A 23,682-nucleotide genomic window follows, 5' to 3' on the forward strand; every position below is an offset into this window, starting at 1 on the left:
TGTACTTTATTCACTTAGATACAGTGGGGTAGATTCAGGAACAATTTCCGCCGGTGTAGACTGAGATGCGCGGCGTAAATGCCAATTTGCGCCGGCGTATCTCCGCGCCGTATTCAGCAAACAATATTACGGCGTAACGTAGATTTTTTTTTTTCGTTTGGACCTTTCCACGCCGGTGCGGCGTGGGCGCCCATTTACGCTGGTCTGAACTAGCGCGGCCCTGGTTTTTCTATTTTAAATATGCAAATGAGGGAGTTGGTCCGATTCAGCAAATTACGAATTGCCGGCGCAGGCTACTCCCGGTGCGTGTAACTCTGGTTTGCAGCGGAAAGTTACCCTTTATAAAGCAGGGGTAACTTTACACCAAACTTGCAGAGGTCAGCTGGAGAGCAGCTAAAGCAGCAGCGTTACAAACGAACTGAGCAACAACACTTGCTGGACAACACATAGAGGCGGTCCCCATGTTGGGAGAGGCCCTCAATAATTACAGCCCTCTCCTCTGGGCTGAAATTGGTCATCCGCCCACCTGAGGATTCCTCATCAGCCATAACTGCCCCACCACAATGCAAACGACCTAGCTTGGAAAAAAAAAGCTTCTGTACATTTGCACCTGCAGGGCGGAAGTCTGGGCTGATTTATGGACTGGGCTTTGGTAGTGGGTCGGCGTAGCTCAGGGATCACGCCGGGGCGCAGTTCTGAGCATGTGCAGATTGGGGCATTTACCCCTGGATGTCACTGAGCATGTGCGGTCTAAGATGCGCCCCGGCGTGACCCCTGCGCCACGCTCCCCGCTTCATTAGCATAGGGAGCCACCCATTTTATTCTACCCCGCCTTACGCCGCGCTACGCCGCCTTACGCCGTGTAAAATCCGCCACGCTGGGGCAAGAGACAGGAAAAAAGTTTCCTGAATCACTAGCATGCCTCTCTGCGCTGCTCCGGCGCAGTGTAAAAAAGATGCACTGCGCCGGACCAAAGATCCGCTGATGTTCCTGAATCTGGCCCAGTATATGTTGTGTGCATAACTAGATATGAACTTGCCCAATGGTGTGCACAGAATCATTGTAGAGATGTACAACTGTTGGGTTAACACAAACATGATCTCGTTGTGTGTTGGAAATTTGCATCCTTGCAAAAATGACCAAAAAAATGTTCATAGTCCACAATGAAAAATATAAAAAAACAGAACTATTGTGTTAAAATCAATCTAACATAAAAGGATGTCTAAAGCTTGCAGTTTGCTTTAATTTTTGTATGCATTAACTGCCTTTGATAATATAACAAATGGTTGTTAGCTGGCAGCTTCTGCTCTTGTACATATCTAATTGTCTTCTTTTAAGAAGGCTCTTACATTAGCATGTTGTTGGACTACGAAAGTGAAGCAAAGCCTTCAGAAACAAGGAACAACATAACATTTCCATACAGCTTTGTTTGTCAGACTAGAAACGAATATATAGTAATAAATGGCCACCATTAAACCTTGTTAAAATGTTATATCAACAATACTAAAATGATCATATTGTAGTTTGTTTTATTTATAGTATATTTGGCATCATCATCATCAATACATTTTTTGCTGATTTTCAGAGAATCAAATGATGTTAAAGATGCATGGCAATGTTTGAATGGAAGCCAGTACATACAGAAAATTTGCTAAACAGAAAAGAATTGCCAATAGTAAATGCAGATTTTCTTTTTTTCTTTTTTTTTAGGAACTTAAGGGAAATATTCGAGTTCATTGCAGAATACGTCCATGCCTACCCATTAATAGACAAAAGTTATTAAACCAGCAGGAAAGGTAACAATTTAATTATATATATTGATACAGTATCTCACAAAAGTGAGCACGCCCCTCATTTTTATGTAAATATCTTATTATATCTTTTCATGTGACAACACTGACAAGGAATGACACTTGTAAATGTAAAGTAGTGAGTGTACAGCTTGTATAAGACCCCTTTCACTCTGAGGCGCTTTGCAGGCGCTATAACGCTAAAATTAGCGCCTGCAAAGCGCCCTGAAATAGCGGCTCCTTTCACTTCAATGTGAAAGCCCGAGGACTTTCACACTGGAGCGATGCATTGGCAGGACGATAAAAAAGTCCTGCTAGCAGCATCTTTGAGGCTCAATGAAATCTTGGACTTGCCTGGCAGTGCTCCCAACTGTTCTCTTTCTTGCTCCTGTACCAAAACACCTCTCAATGACCGTGTAGAGAGAGGCTCCCCTCAGCTCCCGAGCTCCAGGCCCTAGGTACAACCCCCCTCCCCCAGAAAGAGGGTTTTCAGATCAAAACAAACAGACCTAGCTCACAGCTAGCCCTGCCTAAATGTACCTGCACTGGCAGTATACACAAAAACCCACTACTCTAGCACCTATCTAAAGGTGGAGGGTGCTACACTTACATTGTAGCAAAGTGTAATTTCTTCAGTGTTGTCACATTAAAAAGTTATAATAAAATATTTACAAAAATGTGAGGGATGTACACAATTTCGTCAGATACTGTGTGTATATATACATATATATATATATATATATATATATATATATATATATATATATATATATATATAGATAGATAGATAGATATATTTAAAAACATTTTGCTTTTATTTATTTTTGCCTACTGTACAGTATATAATATTGTGTCCTAATGGTCACTCTTTCTTTTCCTTGACAATGCATGAAAGCTCCACAGTAGTTACATTTGCCTTGGATGATGTAAGTATCTGATACAACTTACTGTGCAATGGATACATTGGGCTGGAACTAATGTGAAACATAAAATGACCCTGTCACCACATAGTTACTTATAAAAAAAATTGTCTGGTCCTGTAAAAAATATTCATATATATTTACTTTTTCAGTGGCCCATGTCTTTAAAAAATGCCACTTTTCTGCTTCCTGGTTGTTCCAGGTATTCCATACTTTTGGGTCTGCAAGGTCAGAAAGTCAAATGCTTGCAGTAACAAAGTGTAAAGATCATGCGGCTTTCTGGGGCATCTCTGCTGACTCAAGCAGCTTTGCCACTCAGCATCCTGTTGCTCTGGAAACACGCCTCCATTTAGCTCCCCTTTGGTCTCAGCAGCCTTGGCACCCTGTGCACTGGTAATTTGATTGTGACTGTGGCCCTGACTTTCCGGATTCTGCTCCTTAGCTTACGCCTGCAGAATTCTCCTCCCTTCTTGACCCCCATTGGCCCTGTGTCTGCTGGCAACAAATTTATACCTAAAATATATTTAAGAAAACAGATTTTGCTTTGCTCTCCCTTTAAATAAAGAATGAAAATAGTTAATACATACAATATAAGCAATACATTTAACCACTTGCTTACTGGGCACATAAACCCCCTTCGTGCCCAGGCGAAATTTCAGCTTCCGGCACTGCGTCGCTTTAACTGACATTTGCGCGGTCGTGCGACGTAGCTCCCAAACAAAATTGACGTCCTTTTTTCCCCACAAATAGAGCTTTATTTTGGTGGTATTTGATCTGCGGTTTTTATTTTTTGCGCTATAAACAAAAAAAGAGCGACAATTTAAAAAAATATATATATTTGTTTTACTTGTTGCTATTATAAATATCCCAATTTTTTTTTTTTTTTTTAATATTTTTTTTCTCAGTTAAGGCCGATACGTATTTTTCGACGTATTTTTGTAGAAAAAAAATCGCAATAAGCGACTGGTTTGCGCAAAAGTTATAGCGCCTACAAAATAGGAGACAGAATTATGATTTTTTTTTATAATTTTTTTTTTACTAGTAATGGCGGCGATCTGCGATTTTTATTGGGACTGCGATATTGCGACAGACGTATCGGACACTTTTGACACAAATTTGGGACCATTCACATTTATACAGCGATCAGTGCTATAAAAATGCACTAATTACTGTATAAATGTGACTGGCAGTGAAGGGGTTAACACTAGGGGGTGAGGATGGGGTTAAATGTGTATCCTAGGTGTGTTCTAACTGTGTAGGGGGAGGGGGGTGACTGGGGGAGGTGACCGATGCTGTGTCCCTATGTACAAGGGACACAGATCGGTCTCCTCTCCTCTGACAGCACGTGGAGCTCTGTGTTTACACACAGAGCTCCACGTCCCTGCTGTGTTCCCGACGATCGCGTGTACCCGGCGGACATCGCGGCTGCCAGGTACACGCATCGGCTTCCCAGCGATGCGCCAGGACAGTGTTTACCCGCTGCGCGCCCCCCAGAGGCATGCGGGTAATGCACTTTAAATGACGTCCAAAGACGTCCAGTTGGCACCTGAGAGCCGCGCTGTTGACGTCTTTTGTCAATAGCGCGGGTCTCAAGTGGTTAATAAATGAAATTGATAAAATACTACAACACTATAAGTCTAGGTTGACATCTATGCGGGCTGCACTTGATGAATTTTTCAGGCACATTTGTGTTTTTAACACCTTGTTTTTGATGCATTTTTTTCTCTTTAGACACCCTGTAAACACACTGTATATAGCTGGTTGCTAAGGAGTGGGCCAAGAAGCCTGAATGTAATAAAATATTTGCCAGCAATTTTTTTTTTTTAAATGGGTCTGGTATGGATTTGGAGGGGACCCCCACACCATATGTCAGGAAAGTAAAGAGAGGGGACGAGCGAGCACCCCCCCCCCCCCACACCCTCCTGAACCATACTAGGCCCTCAACATGGGAGGTGCTTTATTGATGGGGACAAGGACCTCTTCCCCCACAACCCTGTCCGGTGGTTGTGGGGGCTTATTGGAATCTGAAAGCCCCCTTTATGAAAGGGGCCCCCGTATCCTGCCCCCCATGTGAATGAGCCATGGATTAGAGAATGTAGTATAGTTTTACTTTAAAAATAATACCCAATCATGCGCATTTCACATGATTGGGTGATGGAAATCAGCAGAACTTCACCACATTCAATAAGCTCTGGGGAAATATTGTGCAACTGCACTTGCAAAGTGCACAATCTATTTCACTTTAGTAAATTCACCCCTTTGTAATGTAAAAATATGGAAATAAATGTTGTCTGCAGTCCTTGTCTACCATATTCAACTAATACAATTTTTTTTATTGCCCTCTGAGTTGCATATTTTCACTTTCTGGCTTGTGAAATAACTGTCATTAGAACAGTAAATAAGTGAAAATCTCTGTGACACTTTACCAGATAGAAGTAAAACCTGACAGGGGCTCTAATCCTTCCACATACTATAAAAAACATTAGGAATGTACATACACTTTAAGTAATTATGAATTGTATGTAATTGTATTAAATCTGACAGATTTCTTTCTACATAAAAAAACTACAATGTAAACAATGATTTGTGCATTGTTAAAATTCCATAGAATGAGAGGTGCGCTCTGCCATTTTTTTTTGCCAGCTGGGTTACATTATGTATTATTATTATTATTATTATTATTATTATTATTATTATTATTATTTTAGGATAAAATGGTGTTTCCTTTTTCATGTAATACATTTAATGTGCTTTCTAAATAATGCATTGTATTTATTAATGTAATATTTGCTTTATAAATAGGAAACAGTTTCGCTAAAATGCAAACGACCAGGCCAACCAGCTGTGGATAAAATATTTCATTTTGAAAGGTATAAATTCAAAATCATCAGTTATTTTATTGTATGGTAGATGCAGTGGGTATAAAAAAGAATCCCCCTCTTTAAAATAATTACATTTTGTCACTTTGCAGCCTGAAATGAAGACAGACACCGTTTGTGTTTTATCCAGTTGTATAACATCCAAGTGCAAAATATAACACGAACATGTCAAAAAATAAATAAAAATTATATATATATATATATATATATATATATATATATATATATATATATATATATAAAGAGGACCTGAAGGCATCCAGTTTTCCATTTTTCTCCTGCAGCCTATGAAAGCCCACTTCTCCTCTCCCTCCTGCAGGCATTCAGCAGTTGTAGGAGGAAAATGTAGGGTATTATTCCTCTATATGCTATCCCCGCTGCTCCCAGAAAAATAACAAAAATAAAAACTACTGACACCAGTGGTGGAACTACCAGAGCTGCAAAGGTTGCATTTGCGACCTGGCCTTGGTGTTCTGCCACCTTGGGGGAGGGCAAGACGCAGGGGCGTCTGGAGGGTGTGGCTAGGGGGGCCGGAGCCCCGAATGGGTCCCTGAAAAGCCCAGAGTGTCAGGAAGGCTGCATCCAATTGACAGCCCCGAGCACCGCTGGCCGCCGCCGAACAGGGACCACTATTATTAGGAACGGCGCCGAGTGATACTGCAAGTGCCGCCTTCTGGAGCCTGCAGCTCCTATGATGAACGTCCCACAGGTCCAATGCCAGGACCGCGGGATGTGTGACGTCCATCATAGGTGCCGCATGCTCCAGAAGGTGGCAATTACAAGCCTCTTCTACACCATGCACTGTAAAGATCCCGGCTCAGGCGGGCGGCTCTCCTCTCCTCCTCTCCTCCCCTCCTTTCTGGCTGGCTGGCTGCCGTGACACATGATGGGTGTATGTCAGGTAGGTGAAGTCATTGTGTATGTCAGGTAGGTCAATGTTACATGTATGTCAGGTAGGTGAAGTCATTGTGTATGTCAGGTAGATCCATGTATGTCAGGTAGGTGAGGTCAGTGTATGTCAGGTAGGTCCATGTATGTCAGGTAGGTGAAGTCAGTGTATATCAGGTAGGTGGGGTCAGGTAGGTGAGGTCAGTGTATGTCAGGTAGGTCCATGTATGTCAGGTAGGTGAGGTCAGTGTATGTCAGGTAGGTCCATGCATGTCAGGTAGGTCCATGTATGTCAGATAGGTGAGGTCAGTGTATGTCAGGTAGGTCCATGCATGTCAGGTAGGTCTATGTATGTCAGGTAGGTGAGGTCAGTGTATGTCAGGTAGGTCTATGTATGTCAGGTAGGTGAGGTCAGTGTATGTCAGGTAGGTCTATGTATGTCAGGTAGGTGTAGTCAGTGTATGTGAGGTAGGTGAGGTGTGTGTATGTATGTCAGGTAGGTGAGGTCAGGTAGGTCAGTGTGTCAGGTAAGTGAGTTTAGTGGTCATTGATGGGCACTGGTAAGCCAGGCAGCAAGTGAGCTTACCCACTGCCACGACCACCCCGGACCCCCCCCCCCCCCCCCCGGTGGCGACTTCGGGCTGAAGCCCCTGGTCTTTTTGCCACCTAGCAACGCCCCTGGCAAGACGGCAAGAAGGGGGCCCACTGCAGAACATGTGAAGGGTCCTGCTGTGGGACCATAATAAATGGCCTCATGATGGGAGTAAAGGGCCCCAGGATCAGTGTGACAGACTTATGCACACCACTGATAGAAAGGGTTTCTTAGCAGAGCACTCCTCAGTGACAAGTACATAACAATCTTACATTTGTAATTATTATTATTATACAGGATTTATATACAGTAGTGCCAACAGTTTATGCAGCACTTTACAATATAAAAGGGAGACAATACAGTTATAGTACAATAAAATACAAGAGAATTAAGAGGATCCTGCTCAGAAGAGCTTACAATCTAATAGGGTGGGGCAGGTTGTACAAATGGTTGTAACTGTGTAGAATGAGCTGATGGAAGTGGTAAAAGATTATTTGGGACGTGATAGGCTTCCCTGAAGAGATGAGTTTTCAGGGGCATCCACGGTCTTTATTGAAAAAGGGTCCAGTGTGTGTTTGGGTCCGGTACAGGTGCAAATTCAGGTAAAAATTCTGACCTTAATCAGACACGCACCAGGCCCAAAGCACAAACCCACAGACACACATGTGTGAACCCGGCCTCAAGCAGTAACTAACTCATGCACGCACAGTGTATACATAGCATAGTCATTAAAGCATAACTCAAGGCAGTCCCGGGACACTAGAGCCCGGGGAAAACATGCAAAATTGCCCCCCCCTAAGATGTATGAGCATTATGTGTCAGCAAAACTCCCCCTCCCTCCAAAAATAAAAAAAATTGTAATGGAGCACTAATCTGCATGCCTACCTTTTAAGAATACATAAAGTCCCCCTTCTCCCAATACAAATCCTCCCCCTTCTGAAATCCCATTCCCAGCATGAATCTTTGCCCCCAACCCCCCCAGGTCAAATCCTCTCATTCCCCATTTGCCCCCAGTACAAATACACCCTCCTGAAAAAAATCCCCCCCTCCAAGTACAAATCCTCTACCCCTCAAATTTCTCATCTGAGCACAAATCCTCTTCCCCCCACTCCAAATGCCCCCTTTCAGCACAAATTCTCCTCAATCCCTCATCCTAGCACAAATCCCCCCAAATTTCCCCTGCCAGCACAAATTCCCTCAATAATCCCTGCTAGCACAAATCCCCTCCCAAAAAAATTCTCTCCCCCCTTACATATTACCTTTACCAGCACAAACCCCCCCCAAAATTCCCCCTCCTAGCACAAATCATCCCCCCCCAACACCAACCCCCTGAAATCACCACTCCTAGCACATCTTCCCAAATTTCCCCTCCTAGAACAAGTAACCCTCCCCACAAATCCCCAACCTCCTTGTGGTGCCCCATCCATCCTCACATGATACCACAGTGCCCAGGGCAGCTTCCCTCCTAGCCACCCCTTGTCCCAGCCTTGACTGAAGGCAAAACTTTTTTCTATTTAGAGTTTAGAAATCTGCTATGTTTCTTTCTCGTACATCACGGGACACAGAGCGGCATAATCATTACTATGTGGGTTATATGGAGTACCTTCAGGTGATGGACACTGGCAATCTCAAACAGGAAGTCCCCTCCCTATATAACCCCCTCCCATAGGAGGAGTCCCTCAGTTTTTTCGCCAGTGTCTTAGGTGTTGGTCACGAATTAGTTTGCCTCCATGTCCTTGGGACTAGGTAGACTATACCGGATCTGTCCAAGGTGCCTCAGAGCCAAAGTGGACAGTACCCGGGCCCCAAGTCGTGGGGTTTAGCCTATAATGCCTCTCTTCGGAGGGCTGGACCCTGGGCCCAGAACTTTGAACTTTCTAAAGTCCAAAAGGTGCTGTTGCCAGGGTGCTGTATAGGTCCAGGGCAGTGTGGTTCCTGCACAGGACCCGGGTCCCTGAAGGTCTGGTACAGAACCCACGGAGATGGGGGAAGATTGGGCCTCTTGCGTTTGCAATACCCTTCAGCGTGGAGCAGGTAAGAGAGGGGCCTGCGGAACTTGGTTCGTCAGCAGGTCCCTCGGGGGGAAGCCTAGTTGGGTTAGCCTGGGATGCTCTGCATAGGCAATTGTTTCCACTATGTCTGCCAGACAGGATGGTTACCTCCCCTTGTTCTATACTAGTGGATCCCCCCTCTGACTGTGTTGCTATGTGGCTGCCCCGCATGGGTTTTGGGGGGTAGGAGCTAGTGGCCTGGTTCTAGGACTAGCAGGGCAAGCCCACCCCCCGTTATTTCCCGGCTTAATAAGGCCAGGGCCTACCTGTATTGGGTGCTCCCCCTGCGGCTCTGTAGCGGAGGTCTCCGGGTGTCCTGGCGCCGCCGGCGTGCTGCTCCCCTCCTCATGTTCCTCCTGGGACGCGCGCGCGCGTGTGCGCGCGCGCATGATATGGATGTGCGCGTTGGGGGCGGGGAGCGTAGTGACGTCGGCGGGACGTAGGGGGCATTCCCCCTCGCTGTATAGCCGCAGCAGCTTGTTCCTCCGGTCAGTGTAGGATTCGTCTGCTGACCGGAGGGACGCAAGAGCGATGCAGAGCAGGACACAGAGCGGCAGGGTGACACCTAGTGGCGGTATACGACCTTTTTAGGTCTGGAGCTAAGCTCCTCACTGACTTTTGTTGGAGAAATAGGAGATTTTTCCCCTGATTTTCTCTATTTTTAGCCTAAGGTTTTTGGCAGCAGTTGGCACTCACACAGTCTGTTTAAAGGTGCAAAAAAAAAAGGAATATATAATATAAAAAAAAAAAAATAAAAAAAAATAAATAAAGGGGAAAAACAAAAAAAAAAAAAAAAAAAGGGAGGATTATAATATAAAGATTATTTCCTCAGGGAAAAGGGTGTGCACTACCTTTTCATTGGCTTATAAGGTTTTTTTCTACCTTAAGCTACATATATTTTTTTTCTCCTTGCTACAACAGTCAGGTGTTGTTAGCGGAGTGCCTCAATTTTGTATCATGGGCCCTAAAGGTTTGGGGACTAAGAATGCTAAAAGTACAAAGAAGCAGAAGGGTTCCCCCTCTAGTTCTGAGGATCTTAATCAGACTATGCCGGTTCCGTCCTCTCCCGAAAATCTAGATGTTGCCGCCTTTGAGGAGCCATTAGGTGTGGTGGGTGCTGTGGCTGGCCCCATTCTGCCTGACCCAGTGTTTGTCACGCAGGATATGTTAGCTGTCTCCCTGCAGGGGTTAGAACAGCGACTATCTACCCTTTTTTCTAGTTCTCTTGCAGGCAAAAAACGGACCAGGTCTCCGTCCCCTAAGTTGGTCTCCGCTGATGCTGAGGTTCTCTCCCCAGAGGAGTTAGAATCTCAGGAGGACCAAACGGAGCAGTTCCTAGAAGGTTCTGATATTGAGGAATCCACTATTGAGGAACCTTTTTCGGTTTCTCAGGCAGAGGATCTGTGGGTACAGTCTTTAACGGACATGGTCCGCTCGGCTTTTAATCTGCCCTCGCCAGAACTTCAGATTCCTGCCGTATCTTCTCTGGGCTCCTTAAAAGCGCCATTGAGTAACGTAGCATTTCCGGTCCACCCCTTGCTGGAAGTCCTGATCTTTCAGGATTGGGCCCGGCCCGATAAGATTTTCGTGCCTCCTAAGAGGTTTTCTGTACTGTACCCCATGGAGGAAAATTTTCGAAGAAATGGGTGCTTCCCGCTGTGGATGCAGCGGTCTCCTGCGTAAACAAGTCTTTAACTTGTCCAGTAGAGAACATACAAATGTTCAAGGATCCGGTTGATAAGCGGTTAGAGACCCTTTTGAAGGCATCTTTTTCTACAGCAGGAGCAGTCGTGCAACCGGCGGTTGCTGCTATAGGCGTCTGTCAGGCTTTGAAGAACCAGACAAAAGAGATATTAAGCTCCCGGCTCAGCAAGCGCAGGATCTGGCCGACCTCCCTAGAGCTCTCTGTTTTGCGGTGGATGCCATAAAGGATTCCATCCAACAGGCGTCCCGTCTGTCGCTGTTTCTGGTACATATGCGACGGCTCTTGTGGCTAAAGAATTGGTCAGCAGAGACTCCGTGTAAAAAGCTTTTAGCAGGCTTTCCTTTTCACGGAGGTAGGCTTTTTGGGGAAGATCTTGATAAATACATACAGACAATATCAAGTGGCAAGAGTACTCTTTTACCAGTCAAAAGGAGATTTCGGGGTCCTACGTTCAAGCGGCAGCAATCCCCAGCCCCAGGGCTCTCGGGCCCCAGGCAGTATCGACGGCCTCCCGCACGACAAAACTTTGCTAATAAGTCGCAGGGGCAGGCCGCTGGGGGTAAAAAACCATGGTTCCGCAAACCAGCTAAACCAGCTCCCAAGTCAGCCTTATGAAGGGGCGCCCCCACTCAATCGGGTGGGGGGAAGGCTTCGATTCTTTGCAAAAGTTTGGGAAGCCAAGATCCCCGACAGGTGGGTTCTTTCCTTAGTGACGGCTGGCTACAAGATAGAGTTTCGGGAGTTTCCCCCTCCACGTTTTCAGGAATCAAGGATTCCAAGCGAGTCGGGAAAGAGGGCTGCCTTGCTTACAGCTTTGGATCATCTTCTAGATCAAGGGGTAATCGTAGAGGTACCAGTTCAGGAGCGCAAGCTTGGCTTCTACTCCAATCTGTTTATCGTTCCAAAACCCAACGGCGATGTAAGGCCCATTCTGGATCTAAAGATTCTAAACTCTTACCTGAGGATTCGATCCTTTCGGATGGAATCCATACGCTCTGCGGCCGCAGCTTTGCAGCCGAACGATTTTCTGGCCTCGATAGATATAAAGGACGCATATCTTCATGTTCCAATTTTCCAGGGGCATCAAAGGTTCCTACGCTTTGCAGTCGCAGGGTGTCACTATCAATTTGTGGCCCTCCCTTTCGGGTTGGCTACAGCCCCTCGTGTGTTTACGAAGGTCCTGGCCCCCATCTTGGCCAGTCTAAGGACCCAGGGAGTCCTGATCCTAGCCTATTTGGACGACCTCCTGATCATAGATCACTCTGCTTCAGACCTGTCTCGAGCAGTAAACCGGACGGTTCAGTTCCTCGAGGTATTTGGGTGGGTTCTAAACCTAGAAAAATCGGCTTTGCTACCTACAAAGCGATTGGAATACCTCGGCATGCTGCTGGACACGAAGCAGCAAAGGGTGTTTCTCCCATTAGAGAAGTTCAGGGGGATCAAGGAATTGATCCAGTTGGTGCTAAGTAAAAGAGAGCCCACTATCCGTTTGTGCATGAGCTTACTAGGAAAGATGGTGGCCACCTTCGAGGCGGTGCCATATGCTCAGGCGCACACGCGAATCCTGCAGACAACCATCCTGTCAGCCTGGAACAAAGAACCACAAGCCCTGGATCTTCCATTGACCCTGCCATCAAGGGTCCGGCAAAGCCTCTGCTGGTGGCTAAAGCCTCGGAACCTCCTAAAGGGAAAATCTTTCAGTCCCATCATCTGGAAGTTGATAACCACAGATGCCAGCCTGAAGGGCTGGGGAGCAGTCTTGGATGGGCAGATCCAGCAGGGGATTTGGGCAGAGTCAGAAAGACGGCTGCCAATCAATGTCTTGGAAATCAGAGCGGCACGCTTAGCCTTAAAAGCCTGGACGTCCAAACTGCAAGGGTCTCCAGTGAGAGTGCAGTCCGACAATGCCACGGCAGTGGCATATATAAACCATCAAGGGGGCACGAAGAGTCGAGCCGCCCAAAGGGAAGTGAGCTTAATTTTCCGGTGGGCAGAAGCGCATGTTCCATGCATCTCGGCGATTTTTATCCCAGGGGTGGACAATTTACAGGCGGACTTCTTAAGTCGCCAACAGCTGATTTCAGGGGAGTGGTCTCTCCATCCCCAAATCTTTCAGGAGATCTGCCAGAAATGGGGATTTCCGGATGTGGACATCATGGCATCTAGGTTCAACAGGAAGCTAAACAAGTTCGTGTCCCGATCAAGGGACCCTCTGGCCTGCGGAACCGATGCGTTGGTTTGTCCTTGGCATTCGTTCAGTCTGCTGTACGCCTTCCCCCCATTACAGATGCTGCCTCGCCTGCTGCGCAGGATCAGGGTGGAGAACAGGCCAGTCATTCTGATAGCCCCAGCATGGCCCCGAAGGTCATGGTACTCTCTGATCTTGAGAATGTCAGTGGGGGAGCCTTGGACCCTTCCACTTCGCCCAGACCTACTCTCTCAAGGTCCGATACTCCACCCTGCCTTACGGCATCTAAATTTGACGGCTTGGCGGCTGAATCCCTGATCCTCAGGGGTAGGGCCTATCTAGCCAAGTTATTTTTCTACTCTGATTGAGGTTAGAAGGTCAGTCTCCAGAGTAATCTATTACAGGGTCTGAAGGGCCTATGGAGGCTGGTGTGATTCCCAGAGATGGCTTCCACGCAAATACACCATTGTCAGGGTATTGCGTTTTTTCCTTCAGACAGAGTAGAAGAAGTAGTAGTAGGTTTTTTTGGCCTTGAAGTTCTATTTAAGGACAGATTTCGGCCTTATCGGTATGGTTGTGTTGGCCGTTGGCCACGCACTCTTTGGTTAAAACCTTTTTTTCTAGGGGGTCTGACGCATTAATCTCCCCATCTAGTCTCCGGTTTATCCGTGGGATTTGAATCTTGTGTTGTCAGCTCTGCATAAGCAGCCCTCTGGCAGAGGTTCCGTTGGTACTACTGACTGAGAAGTTGGTATTGTTTGACTGCTATGATTTCCTGCTAGAACAGTATCAGAGCTGGCAGCCTTGTCTTGTAAAGAACCATGCCTCAGTCTGCATAAAGACAGGGTGGTTCTCCGTCCGCATCCGTCTTTCCCGCCTAAGGTGGGGTCCAGTTTTTTTTTGAATCAGGATTTGATCCTACCATCTTTTTTTTCAAAAGCCCACTCCTACGTAGAAGGCTTGATGCAGGCCTTAGTTTTGGTCAAGGCCATGAAGGCCTGTCTCAGGGCTACAGAAAAGATTTGGAAGATGGATACATTGTTCATCCTGCCGGAAGAACCCAAGGAGGGTCAAACGGCAGCTGAAGCTACCATCGCCAGATGGTTTAAGCAGCTAATCAGTCAGGCCTACGGCTTGAAGGGGTTGCCCCCTCCTTTTATCAGTTGAGGCCCATTCTACTAGGGCCATGAACGCCTCCTGGGCAGCACACCACCAGATCTCTATGGCTCAGGTTTACACGGTGGCAATTTGATCATCGGTCCACACTTTCACAAAGGTTTGCCTATTGGATGTGAGAAGAAGGGCCGATGCAGCCTTTGGACAGGTAGTGCTGCAGGCTGAAATTTAAGATCCTCGGGATCCGGGGCACCCTTGGTTAAGTTAATGAATTAATTAAATTAATCATATTAATTATTTGTTGGATTTAATTTGGATTTATTATGATTTAAAGGTCACTTTCTGAATTAGATCTCCTGGTTGAGATGTCTCCCTCCCCTCATGGAAGCATTGCTTTCGGACATCCCACATAGTAATGATTATGCCGCTCTGTGTCCCGTGATGTACGAGAAAGAAAAAGGGATTTTTAATACAGCTTACCTGTAAAATCCTTTTCTTGGAGTACATCACGGGACACAGAGCTCCCACCCCTCTTTTGGGGACCATTTTGGGAGGCATACTGCTTGCTACAAAACTGAGGGACTCCTCCTATGGGAGGGGGTTATATAGGGAGGGGACTTCCTGTTTGAGATTGCCAGTGTCCATCACCTGAAGGTACTCCATATAACCCACATAGTAATGATTATGCCGCTCTGTGTCCCGTGATGTACTCCAAAAAAAGGATTTTACAGGTAAGCTGTATTAAAAATCCCTTTTTTCATTGCTGTTTGTGCCATTGTTAATGAGATGTGCCCTCTCTATTTTTCCTGATGACTGTTTTCATTGAAAGTAAAAGAAAGTCCCACATTTTGAGTGGTCACCAGAGCAGGAGTAGAGGGGACAATAGCTCCAAAAGGAACACTAATTCTGGTGACCCTGGTGACTACCAGGGGTTTCCCTCACTTTGTAGGGACTTCCTACTGCAGATATAGGACAGGAAGAAAATTGGAACCTCCCAAATGGGACACAGATGGCAGAAAAAAACTAACAGGGGTTATAACCCTCCCTTGCTCTATCCAAAAGGGAAAAAATAAAGTTTTGCCCTAAGTTGTACTTTAAACAGTGAAGCATTTACGCCTTTACAGCCCTAAATTCACCTTGCTCAGCAACACTGTGAAATGTTTTTTTTTTCCTACAGAGTGTTCAAGCCAAATGAATCTCAAAGTGCGGTATTTGAAGAAGTGCGACCTCTTATTACATCTGTGCTGGATGGGTAAGAAAATGTTTAAAGTGGACCTTCAGTAATTTTTTCAGTTTTCCATTTATTAAATCTTCTGCCCTTGTTGCTTTAACTTTGAATAATACAAAAAAAAAATTCTGCCAGTAAATACCTTATACAGCCCACTTCCTGTTTCTTTTCTGGTAAAAAGCCTAGGCTTATGACATCATACACAGCTCTCTCTGTCACTTTCATGAGAGTTTGCCAGGAAGGGAAGGGGGCGAGTCATAAGAGGGCCAATGAAAGCTGCAGAGCTGGAGCTGTGCCTCTGTGTAAATCCAGGAAGTCAACAGACAGCAGCTTCAGCTGCCCACAGTTAAAATGGATGCAGCCAGCCTCAGTGGAGGGAGATTTCTGCATCATATTTGGCAAGCACAGAATCACAGTATATATAAAATAATATGCAAAGTGGTTGGAGGGAAGCTTCAGAATGGCAAAGATGCTTTTATTATAAATGATGTGAGCAGACTGCAGTTCCTCTTTAAATGAAATAACTATGTAGGTTTGGCTATGTAATATAAACACCTGAATAGTGAGAATAACTTGCAGCTCAAACAAGAAATGTTACTTCTTGGATGCTCTTTTACACACAGAAATTGAGTATTTGACTCATATATTGCTTTTCTGTGTTGGTTGCTTTGTACTCAGTGTTTTCAATGGTTCATGTATTTGGATACAAGCCCTGTACACACGGCCCAGAATTTCGCCAGGGAAAAAAAACGTTGTTTTTCCTGATGGGATTCTTGGCAAATTCTCTTGCCGGCTGAGTGTGGCACGAACGCGGTGACATCATCGACGACGATGAGCATGCGCTCGTCACATTCAATGCCGTCGCCGCCATCTTGCAGGTTTACACGGCAAGAAAGCTCTGCCAGCAGTTTTCTTGCTGGTTTTTGCCGAGAAAACCGAGCGTATGTACGAGGCTTGAGATTTTTCACACAATTCAGGGGAATTGCCTGCCCCTTCACATCAGGGCTGCAATGGTGGATGTGATTGGAACAGACCTAGAACAGAAATGCAGCGAAGAATTAGGCCTGTCAAATTGCAGAATAGCGACATGCCTTTCAGGTCTTCCTTTTTTGTGCTGTAATGATGGCTTAAACTTTTAACCGTTTTCAATAAAGAAGCTGGTTTTATTGCAGTCATCCATCAGACATTCCTACATCGATAGTCTAACATAATGAGGATTATCAAAGAGGGCTGTGCCTCTGCCATCATTGCATTATTCCACCATGCCTGTTATGCTTTAGCTTATGATGCTTTATGCGCACAGTTACTGCATAGCTCTTGGGTAAAGAAACAGATGTGCACATTTAGGGTAAAATCCCCACCGCTGAAAGACTGTTATGCTTTAACCTCAGCCATTTAGTCATGTCTGTTCAGCCACGCTCCACTTTACTCCTGTTTATTGCTTGGGGTTTATATCTGTAAGCCGGATGTAAGAAGTTACCTGTTTGGTAAATGTTCGGGAATCTTTCAGATAGTGACAGTTGGAAATGTACTCTGCCAGTAAACAAGAAGCAGCCGTGCATTTAGTAATCAGGGAGCTGGGATTGATCTGTGTACATGTGCACAAACATTTCATATGTAGCACTACCCCCACAGGGGCTGCAAGTGTACGGGTTCCGCACTGATGCACAGCCAGTCGCACAGCATTTTCTTCTTGCATCCAGACACAGAAAATCAGTCTTTGGCTTGTTTTTGTTGTTTTATTAGGGCAGTGTTCCCCAACTCCAGTCCTCAAGGCACACCAACAGGTCATGTTTTCAGGCTTTCCATTATTTTGCACAGGTGATTTGATCAGTTTCACTGCCTTAGTAATTACCACAGCTGTTTCATCTGAGGGAAATCCTGAAAACATGACCTGTTGGTGTGCCTTGAGGACTGGAGTTGGGAAACACTGTATTAGGGTATAATAACTTGGATGGGGTAAGGGATTATGGGATTCCCAGTGTGACAACAAACAGAACTTCAGGGACACTTCCTCCCTATTTACAGAGTCATCTTCTTCCTTCCAACTGTACAAACGTGGTTCCTATGTACAGCTTCTACTTGCTCACTCCTGTGTGAACTAACTGATTATTGTTAGTTCGGTAACAGCCTATTACAGGCAGGAACACTCAGTCCCTTTGACAAAGTAGAAAATTCGAGTGAGCAGCTATTCACTACACCTTCTACTTCTCCATGGCCACTGATCCATATGCTTGCACTATATGATAGCCAACCTGGCTGCTGCCACCAGCAGCACCTGGCTGTTTCTCTTCCTAGTCCTCCTGACTGACTCTCTGCACCAGTCCTGTCCGACTGACACACATATGGAGACTCCCCAGGGCAAGGTTATATGAAAACTAGGCACACCGCTGTCTTCAAGAGAGCATTTCTCCAGCTGGCAGTCTCTCCTCTTGTCTCTCCCTGCATCGTGCTGATCTACTCACTGTCTCTCCTTACTCTCTCTGGCTTGAATCCCTCCAACTGCCTCCTGTGGTGGGATCCTTCCAGGAAAGCCTTCCAAGCTCCAGCACGAGGTAACCCCCCCCCCCCCCGGTAAGGGGCCACTAAAGGGGCACGGACAGCACTGATTCTCCATCTTCCACCCAAACTCCCTGCTGCCATGGCCCATGTCTGTTTATGAGCTTTGTTAGCTCCCTGTTAGGCCCACTCCTGGGGATTGGCTAAGGACCCATAAATATTGAAGGCAGCACCTCCTTAAATCCACCCACTAGTTCCAGAACATGCTTCACCACTCTGGAAACAGGGGGAGGTACCAGAGTGCTGCCAGGATGAGTTGTCCAGCCCTGGCCTCTAGTAACCCTGACCCAGATGACTCAGGTCTAACCTAGAGCCAGCTACAGTATGTTTTTCCTACTTTCACTACTACTACTTTCATCTGCCGGCTCAGCAGGGATCAACGGAGCGATCCCCGCTGAGCAAGCGGATGAGACATGTACGGATCCTCACGGTCTCCGTACATGTGAAAGGGGCCTTACAGTTATATATTGCATTTAGGGCTGCTCTCAATGTTCACCATATTAGTTTACCATAACAATAGTTTACTGCTTGATGTTTGAAAGTTTTAGTCATGTAGCAATGAGTTTCAGTTTCTGAAATGAGATAATTAACCTTCCACATATGCTGTCAAGCAAAATAAAAAAGTATTTTATACTTAATTACTGTCATTCTATAATAGCAGCAAAGCATTTAGAAAAATCTTTGACAAAGGAAGACTTGTAACAATATCACTAAGATCTTTCCTTCTCCTTTTCTAATAACATTTTACCAATTTACTATCTTAACCACTGTATTTTTTGGCGTATAACACTCACTTTTTTTACCCTGAACATAGAGGTTAAACTGTGCCTGCGTGTTATACGCAGGGGGCTGTGGAATTTTTCCCAAATTTCCCTCTTAAAGTTAGGGTGCGCGTTATACGCCGATAAATACGGTATATCCTTGAAAAGTACATCTCAGTACTGCAAACATTTAACAGTCACATTCTAGCAGGTTTGTAAAACTGGTGTCACTGTAGTAAAAAAATATCTCATTGCCAAAATTACAAAGTTAGTCAGGTTGAAAAAAGACACAAGTCCATCCAGTTCAACCACAAAAAATAAACAAACAAAATAAAAAACACAGTACAATCCCATACACCCAACATTCATACCCACAGTTGGATATTTTTTTCATAAAACTACTTTGGGGTTCCCCATTCTTTGACTTCCCCATCTGATATGGGATTCCCCATCTATAAACAAAGAATTGGTCAAATAAAAGAGAAGCTACACTTGTATTTCCTCAAGCTTAGCATATTTCTCTCAGGTGTCCATTATAAGGGCTCATGGCTGATGCATCATACAGTGCCAGGACTTATATTATATTACCCCAACAGAGGTCTCTTAAGATTTAAAGTGGCTACTCAATATCTTGTCAAATTTCTCAGGAATTCCCTAATGCGTGAGAAATCACATGCTAGTGTCATTTAAACCCACAATAACAATGTCTGAAGTTTTACGGAAGCTACCTATCAATATGTATATCTGCTGCAGCAGCACACAAATATTGTTGTTGAAGGAAACCTGTACTACAATAAATAGAACCTCCTTTTGTCTGTCTGGTTGTCCATCTGTCTGTCTGGCTCTGGTTTCTGTACTTTTGAAGTCAATGACCCAGGACAAGTGTTAAGTATATGAAATTATAAATTACTTTTTCCAGGTCAGTGAGTCAGAAAATATAAAGGCTATTGGACCAACATGACAGCTATGATACTGGCATTTTTAGCGATTAGCACAAAGTAAATGAAAGTACCAATGGTAGTGGCAGCTCAGTCCTTTCCACCAAATCCATAACCAGTGTTGCTCATCTTCCTTTAAAAAAGTAATTAGTTACAGTTACAAATTACTTGTCCGAAAAAGTAATTGAGTTAGTGACTTAGTTACTTTATTGGCAAAGTAATTAGTTACTCAGCAAAGTAACTGACTTATTTTTTTTTATATTCTACAATGCAATTACGTTCTATAACATCTTTAATATCAAAGATGTTTATATTAACTGATTGAAGAATAAAAACACTATATACAGTATTTTAGAACATTTCGTACTGTGTACAATTATTATCATCATCACACTCCACCTGCCCTGCAATACTGTACAATATAGATTCAGTGTGCAGTGTGAGTGACACTGCTGCAGTGCGCACTGAATCTATATTGTACAGTATTGCTGCCTGGGCAGGTGGAGTGTGATGATGATATTAATAATTGTACACAGTATTGCATTTGCTGGGCCTGCCATATACTGTAGTGTACTATACTGTATAACTGCACTACAAAATTCCTTTACAAATAATGCATATTTTAAAATGTTATTAATAATAACATTTTAAAACATCCTCATCCTTCTCTAGAATCATCCCTATCCCTCTCTAGAATCATCCCCATCCCTCTCGAGAATCATCCTCATCCCTCTCTAGAGTCATCCTCATCCCTCTCCAGAATCATCCTCATCCCTCTCCAGAATCATCCTCATCCCTCTCCAGAATCATCCTTATCCCTCTCCAGAATCAAGCTTAGCCCTCTCTAGAATTGGAAAGTGTATGGATAATTATTGCACTAACCAACAAGTGAAAACCTGAGAGGTAAAATAAGAATGAGAGCAGCTACATAAGAATTATGTGACAAAATTCAAAGTAAGAAGGAGGATGGAATGTAGCGCTAAACGTGATGTGCTGTAAACACAAATGAATACAAATAAAATAATGATTGGTCAAATGAAAATCAATCTCCAGTCATACAAGCAAATCAAGTCCAAATGAAGTGAATCAATCCTGGAAAAAGAAAGCCCCTTCTCACCGTCAAGTAGTATCGCCGGGCCGTCCGGGCAGACTCTGCCTCCTCCCGTGACGCTGCTTGTGAATCACCGTCCGACCACCTGACCAGCTGACGCGGCGGCGTCGAAACGTCACTCCGTACACTCCCAGCCACCCGTATCGGGTGGCTGGGAGTGTACGGAGTGATGTTTCGACGCGGCCGCGTCAGCTGGTCAGGTGGTCGGACGGTGAGTCACAAGCAGCGTCACGGGAGGAGGCAGAGTCTGCCCGGACTGCCCCCCGCACGCTCTAAGTAATTTCGGTAACGCCGCCCAGTAATGGGAGCGGCGTTGCCGAGAGGGCAAAAGTAATCTGATAGATTACTCGTTACCCTCAGGAGGCCCATCGTTACCTAACGCCGTTTATTTAAACGCCGTTAGTTACAACACTGTCCATAACAAAGTTATAGCAGAGGGTATATGCTATGTGAAAACTCTCAAAGTTCACTAAATTATATGGTGAGAAGCTACATTTAAAGAGAGATGCAGCAAGAAGGAAGAGGAAGTGAGAGGTGAAAGTAAAACTCCTGTCATTGATGGTAGGGGCACATATGGCAAAGAAGAGTAGGGTAGACGCCACGATGTGCTATATTCTTTAGTAATGCTACAATGTGTCTCAACATGAGTTCGCTTCTGAGGATATAGTGATCAACAAGACATGGGAGAACCAGTTTAAGGTAACAAGGAGAGAATATCAGAGGAGGAGGGTGGAGATAAAGAAGATGAGCCAAATACTAGCCTCTTGTTCTCGGGAAGCAGGTTTTGTGCAAATTCTGATTGTACAAATCCTGTGGTGCCACACAGTATTGTATGGGTTTCTCAAGTCTTCAAACTACGGCCCTCCAGTTGTTCGGGAACTACAATTCCCATCATGCCTAGTCATGTCTGTGAATGTAATGCCGGGTACAGACGAGAGGATTGATCCGCGGATACGGTCCGCCGGACCGTATCCGCGGATAAATCCTCTCGGGGATTTCCGCGGATTTGGATCCGATGGAGTGTACTCACCATCGGATCGAAATCAGCGCCGAAATCCCATCGAGATGACGTGTCGCGCCGTCGCCGCGATGATGACGCGGCGACGTGCGCGACGCTGTCATATAAGGATACCCACGCATGCGTCGAATCATTACGACGCATGCGAGGGAGGGAATCGGACGGATCGATCCGGTGAGTCTGTACAGGCCACCGGATCGATCCGCTGAAGCCGATTCCAGCGGATAGATTTCTTAGCATGCTAAGAAATTTTTATCTGCTGGAAATCGGTCGGCCTGAAAAAAATCTGCGGAAAAAGATCCGCTGGGTTGTACACACCAGCGGATCTATCCGCTGGAACTGATCCGCAGATCAATTCCAGCGGATAGATCCTCTCGTATGTACGGGGCCTAAGGCCCCGTACACACGATAGAATCCATCCGCGGAAAAATCCCAGCGAATGGGTTTCAGCGGATAGATCCTATGGTGTGTACACTCCAGCGGATCTGTTTCCGCGGATATTTATCCGTCGACTCGCTTTTCAGCAGATCGAATATTTGCTGACATGCTAAACAAATCTATCCGCTGCGAATCTATCCGACGGACAGATCCGTTGGTTAGTACACAATATCCGCGGATAAGAACCCCGCGCATGCTCAGACAAAATAAGGGGATGGGAGCACTCGTTCAGGTAAAACTCTCGTTTGTTTGTGATATGGCACATTCGTCCTTTTAAATATCTAGTGTGTCGTTTATTGCCTCTTGTTTTTTCGGCGTTCTCTTGCTAGAATAAACCCGTTCTCTTGCTGATGCTATCTATCCAGATGTTGGAACTTTCTTTTTGTCCTCCACATGTCTATGTTTCTTTTTTTGGTTTTTAATTTAATGTTGTTTCTTTTTTTTTTGGTGCAAGTTATGTCACCATTCTTTTTTCTTGATTTTTTTTTTTTTTTAATTTTTTTGTGCAATTTATGTCACCATTGTTTTTTCTTGCACATTTTGTTTTTTTTTTTGGTGCAAGTTATGTCACCATTGTTTTTTCTAGAATTTTTTTTTTCTTTTTTTTTTTTGTGCAATTTATGTCACCATTCTTTTTTCTTGATTTTTTTTTTATTTTGTTTTTTTTGTGCAATTTATGTCACCATTGTTTTTTCTTGCACATTTTTTTTTTTTTTTTGTGCAATTTATGTCACCATTGTTTTTTCTTGCACATTTTTTTTATTTTATTTTTTGTCAAGTTATGTCACCATTTTATTTTGGCGTGTGTTTTTCCTTTTTTGTTTTCCCAAGTTGGTACGCCAAATGTACCCCCCCCAAGGAGTTGGTGTCCTTTCTAAATGACACATATTATTTGATAAAATGTTTCATGCCTAATCACCACAGTATTAAAACACAATAGACAAGGTATTTCAGTAAATCAAATAACCATTTATTTTGGCCATAAACAAAAATAAATTACCTAGAACGGCAGCACTTGATGAGATAGCAACATACATGCAGACTTGTGTTCCAGACTGCACAGGCAACATAGTCAAGGAGAAAATGGCAAACCTTGAGGACCACATACCGAGAACTAAAAAGAACAACCACAAAAACAAAAACCAGGAGCAGCAGCAAGTGAGCCAATGGAGCCCAGGCTGTGGTAGTCCAAAAAAAACAAAGTTTTTGGGGGATCAAATGGAAGGCCGGGAATCATCTTCTCCTGTTCCTTGTAACCCTCCTTGCAGCCTGCATTGCAGCAGATCTTCCACGGACCCGTCCACGGCCCCTTGCAGGTGGGGATGATGTGGCAGCAGGAGGAGTTAGCAGGTGTTGGGCAGGATGGGCCGGGTCACTCAGCTCAGTGTCATTGGTCAGCTAGCCCTGGTGCATCCATAAAAGGACCTGGTTAAACAGGTCCTTGGCACGCCTCTGATCGGCCTCCCCCGCTTGTGACATTTCGTGTGCCACGTAGGCACT

At 44.9% G+C, this 23,682-nt stretch overlaps 1 protein-coding gene across 1 annotated transcript in view; it reads left to right on the top strand.

Annotated features, from left to right (window-relative positions):
* Positions 1 to 23,682, top strand: part of KIF25 (kinesin family member 25) — a 94,638-nt gene that overhangs the window by 34,546 nt on the left and 36,410 nt on the right. Inside the window, exons 6-9 of the mRNA XM_040350673.1 lie at positions 1,711 to 1,796; positions 2,686 to 2,716; positions 5,513 to 5,580; positions 15,307 to 15,381. Of these exons, the coding sequence (XP_040206607.1) occupies positions 1,711 to 1,796; positions 2,686 to 2,716; positions 5,513 to 5,580; positions 15,307 to 15,381 (260 nt within the window). The remainder of the gene's footprint in view (positions 1 to 1,710; positions 1,797 to 2,685; positions 2,717 to 5,512; positions 5,581 to 15,306; positions 15,382 to 23,682) is intronic.

Source organism: Rana temporaria, chromosome 4 (genome assembly GCF_905171775.1).
Source record: "Rana temporaria chromosome 4, aRanTem1.1, whole genome shotgun sequence".
Lineage (NCBI taxonomy): Eukaryota > Metazoa > Chordata > Amphibia > Anura > Ranidae > Rana > Rana temporaria.